The 4,285-nt window shown below is 41.8% G+C and overlaps 1 protein-coding gene across 4 annotated transcripts in view; it reads right to left on the bottom strand.

Annotated features, from left to right (window-relative positions):
• The window catches only part of APP (amyloid beta precursor protein), a 176,983-nt gene that overhangs the window by 11,905 nt on the left and 160,793 nt on the right, over positions 1–4,285 (bottom strand). For all 4 annotated transcript variants that reach the window (XM_008631658.2, XM_008631662.2, XM_008631661.2 and 1 more), the window contains one exon: positions 888–988. In XM_008631658.2, coding sequence (XP_008629880.1) covers positions 888–988 — 101 coding nt within the window. The remainder of the gene's footprint in view (positions 1–887; positions 989–4,285) is intronic.

Consider the following 4,285-nt stretch of genomic DNA (forward strand, 5'->3'; position numbering starts at 1 on the left):
TCGCACCTGCCCTGCTCACCGGGAGCCGCCAGCGCCCCTGCCGGCTGCGAGCGGAACTGCACCCAAGGGGAAAGGTCCTGACAGCTGAGAAGGCTGGGACTGGGTTTGTGATTGTTTGCTGTTACTGCCATAGTTACTGTTGTTTGTTTGACTGGTTATATATATAATAGTAAAGAACTGTTATTCCTATTTCCCACATCTTTGCCTAAAAGCCCCCTTGATTTCAAAATTATAATAACTTGGAGGGAAGGGGGTTGCATCTGCCATTCCAAGGGAGGCTTCTGCCTTCCTTAGCAGACACCTGTCTTTCAAACCAAGAGAAAAGCCAAACACAAACTAAAATTAAGGCCAGTGGAGAATCTCCTTTTATCCCAAGCAGGCATTCTTGTGAAAGGTTATACTCCGTGCATACACCATTACCAGCTGTGCTACCACACAGCTGGAAAGGACTCTATTCCTGAATCAGTGTCATTCTATGTCTTGCTGCACTGTGCTATGTGTCTCAAATGCTCTTTCTTTTGTTTCCTTAAACTCAGCATTTTCCTTCCTCTGTATCCCTTCTCTTTCGGTATGAGACAGATGGACTGTGGGACAAGTATTCTCCATATAAGCACATCCGGTGACATGGCAGTGCAAGGACAGGAACTGTTGGAATATCCTTTCATGTAAGGCTCAGTGACTTCCCATCCTCTTCGCTGACATTGTTCCAGGTTTACTCCCATTGAAGAGAGAACCAGAAAAATCATAATCTATTCACATGATAACTTTCTGTTGGCACTTTGAGTATCCACATCACTCAAGCAAAACATGGCCATAATTATTCACTAGTTCAAGATTGAATCAGCAACTCAAAATGCATGTGTGGAAAGCACTGTTTGTTTACTTACCAGCTTTTGATGATGAACTTCATATCCTGAGTCATGCCGGAACTCTGCATCCATCTTAACCTCAGATATCTCTTCTGTCTTAACATTGGTCAACCCAGAACCTGCATTGCACCACAAAGACAAGTCATTAAAGTCAGGTTTCAGATTTAGGAAGATTCTGCTTAACCCCATTGCTGGAGAACAGATGGCAACAGTGCCATTCATACAGAGGAGGTGTGATGCAACATGAAAGGGAACTGGGAGCAAAGTGAGGTACATCTGGTGTTTCAGTCCCACTGAGGTGACACAGAATGAGCTAGTAAAATTTCTCCTCCATTAAACGATACTTAATCCACAGCAGCTATATCAGCACAGGCATCAAAGGCTTCCAGCATGAAACACTGCATGAACTAAGCTGTGAGGGACCAACAGAGGCCTCCTGAATTGGCTCACAGGCTGCAGATAGATCTGCTCTGACAGCCTCTTTAGCAATGTCAAGAAAATTTGTTGTTTAGGCCAAAATCTTCATCCTCCTAAGCTCAGGCTGCTGTGAGGAAAAAACAGAATACTCATGGTGTGAGTAGAACTCCCGATATCTTATTTTCGTGTTTTCTTGCTACCTTTCCCACAAACATGCACAAGTTATTAAAATGTTTGTGAATTTACAGAATTTCTGTTTGTTTTCAGATTTCACACTACTCAGAATTAATTCTTCTTCTTCTTCTTCTTCTTCTCTTCTCTCTGAGAGATGATAACTTTCTCCCAATTAGAAACATACAGAAAAGCAAGTGAGCACAGCTTGCAACAATCATAATTGTACATAGTTTGCAGTCCTGTTCTGTTATGGTGAAGGGGAGATGCTGCACTCATCTAGCTGGAAAGAAGGCCAAAATTTCCTCCTGGAAAAGGCCTTAGGAGAATGAGCAAGACTTAACAGCAGCAAAGCAGTGAATCCTGTATGTGTCTATGAATCCTGAAGAGCTGGCTCTGGCTTAGAGAGAATTCTAAGAATGAAATATGGGTATTCATGGAACTGGTTGTTTTCCTTCTCAGTATCAATGTACCCACACTTGTATTTCTTAGAGGTACAAACACTGCAGAAGAATGGTGTTTATGAGATTTTATTTCCTCCCTCTACTGAATATAATAAGAACAAACCAGTTCATATTCCGTGTTTTTATTTCAGCATTTTCTCACCCCTAACTCCTCTCTCCAAGGTTTAATTCTTAGAATCTTGTGCTGAACTTAAGTTTTGATGAAGAGGAAGAACCTCTTTTAAAATTCTTAACACTACTGACTGCTCCTGTGCTCCACTGTTTCGCTAGACTCTCAATAATAATTAAGACTTCCATGTGCCAATGAGCTCCACAGTCTAAAACAGCACTCAATCCAAGAATTATTGCCTTTGAATGTGCAATTTCTTTTTTCATTAAGTGGTGGTTTATTTTTGAATTAGGAACCAGCAAGAACAGATCTTCCCAAGATCTTCTCTGGACTGTACAGACTCTAAGGTTCTGATCTTTATTTTCATAGGAAACCATGCAAAGAAGAGAACAAGAATAATCTTCATGCTATAAAGATTTTATGGTTATTTCCTTGAAGAGTCTAACTGCCCATAAGTTTTACCTTACTGGATTTTTTTTTTTTTTTTTTAGGAATCAAGCACTTCAACCCCTCAAATTTCTTTATTAAGTTCCTGATTTTTTATGTCATCACAGTAGAATATATTATACATCAAAGTAAAAATATATTATGACATATACATGGGAGACCATTTTAAAATGCAAGAACTGTAAAGTACTTAAGGAATTGCAGTCTGAATGATATTCTGTCAATGAAATGCAGGAGGAAATGGAGCTGCAGGAAATAAAGCCCACACTGTCTCTGAAAACAGATTTAACTTTCTATCCTTGAAGCAGCTATTGCTAGTTTTCCAAATTAAGAGTAAAATTTACTCTCTTTTGTGCATCATCTCAAAGTACCCCCTACACCTGCATCAACGGGAAATGAGGAAAAGGATGTCTGAGACTGAAATATTATGCTTTATGGCTTAAATATTTTTACTAACGACTTTTGCCTATTATAGCAAAATTGTATAACAAAAGCTGCACTGAAGACCAGTGCACCTTGAATGGGCCTCCTGACTGAGGCCCTGGACTGTCAATTGATTTGAGATAAGATAAAGTGACACTACTCTCAGGTCTGGGCTTGGGGAGAAGAATACTTTCACAGGAGGATTAAGCCCAGCACCTTCAGGGGGGGAGACTATAGCCCCAGGGTTATCTGCTGCCAGGCTTGCACCAACCCCTACACCAAACGGAAGAGGAGCAAAGGTTTTCTGTGTATAGCAAAAAACCCTCTGGTCAGAGGCAGTGAACACCCATCCTCCACTGTGCAGACCAACCCAGCTGCATGGCCTCCCACCCCTGGAAAGCCACATCTATGGAACATTCACATGGGACACAGCAGAGGGGGTGTCATGGCTCATGAAAGCCCCCCCAAAGGGGTTCCCAGACCCTGCACCAGAGCTGCACATGATACTACATGATGTAACAGATCTACAGTCTTGATGGACAGTGTCCAACTGGTTCCCCTCAGGGAGGTACTTGTGTGTTTCCACCTACCCAAATGTAGATTAATCCATTGGATTCTATACATTTTGGCATGATACCCTCACCACCAAGAAGACCAGATGGAGGAGAACAAGGAAGCATTGCTGGGACCCATGGAGGGGTGATATGCTTCTATTTTTCGAACACATATAAATACTATATGTTCCTTTTCCGGGTTAGGTAAAGGTAGCCCGTCCACCTTGGACAAATCAGGTGGTAATTGACGCGTTATGAAAATTTCTATCCTGTCCCTACTTACCATGAGCGATGTTCTGGCTTGTGGCTGCTCTGCGTCCCTAGCCCCAGCCGAAACTTTATTGAGAAGTGTTATAATATTAATCTGTGTCTCTGTCACTCTCCCTGTCTTCCCTCCCCCGACTCTCTCCCGTTTCTCTTTTCTTTTTTTTTATTTTCTCTTTTTTTTTTTCTCTTTTCTTTCCCTCTTTTACTATTAAATAAAATATATCAATATTTTGGTATCAACATCTAACCTCTTTTGGTTTTAATCGCATTTCAGGGATTATTCCAAACATCTGGGTTCATTCCATTTTATTCACGGAGAGTTAGTTCTCTTTGCTCCTCTGTGATTAGAGTGGATTGCAATGAAGGAGAACATGTATGTGCCTGCAAGGGAGCTTGACCTGTCAACCTCTCCCAACTTTCTGGTTTTAGGATTAAAAGGGCAGGGGGAAAATTACAGTAGTGGAGTAGCAGTGCAGAAGCAGGGGGGAAAGGGCTTTCCCAGGACTTGTTTCACTGCCCTTGGCTGCAGCAGCTGAAGAAGTGGCTGCTCCCAGCTGCTCTCCA

The sequence above is a fragment of the Corvus brachyrhynchos genome, unplaced genomic scaffold (genome assembly GCF_000691975.1).
Source record: "Corvus brachyrhynchos isolate BGI_N302 unplaced genomic scaffold, ASM69197v1 scaffold3, whole genome shotgun sequence".
Taxonomy (NCBI): Eukaryota; Metazoa; Chordata; class Aves; order Passeriformes; family Corvidae; genus Corvus; species Corvus brachyrhynchos.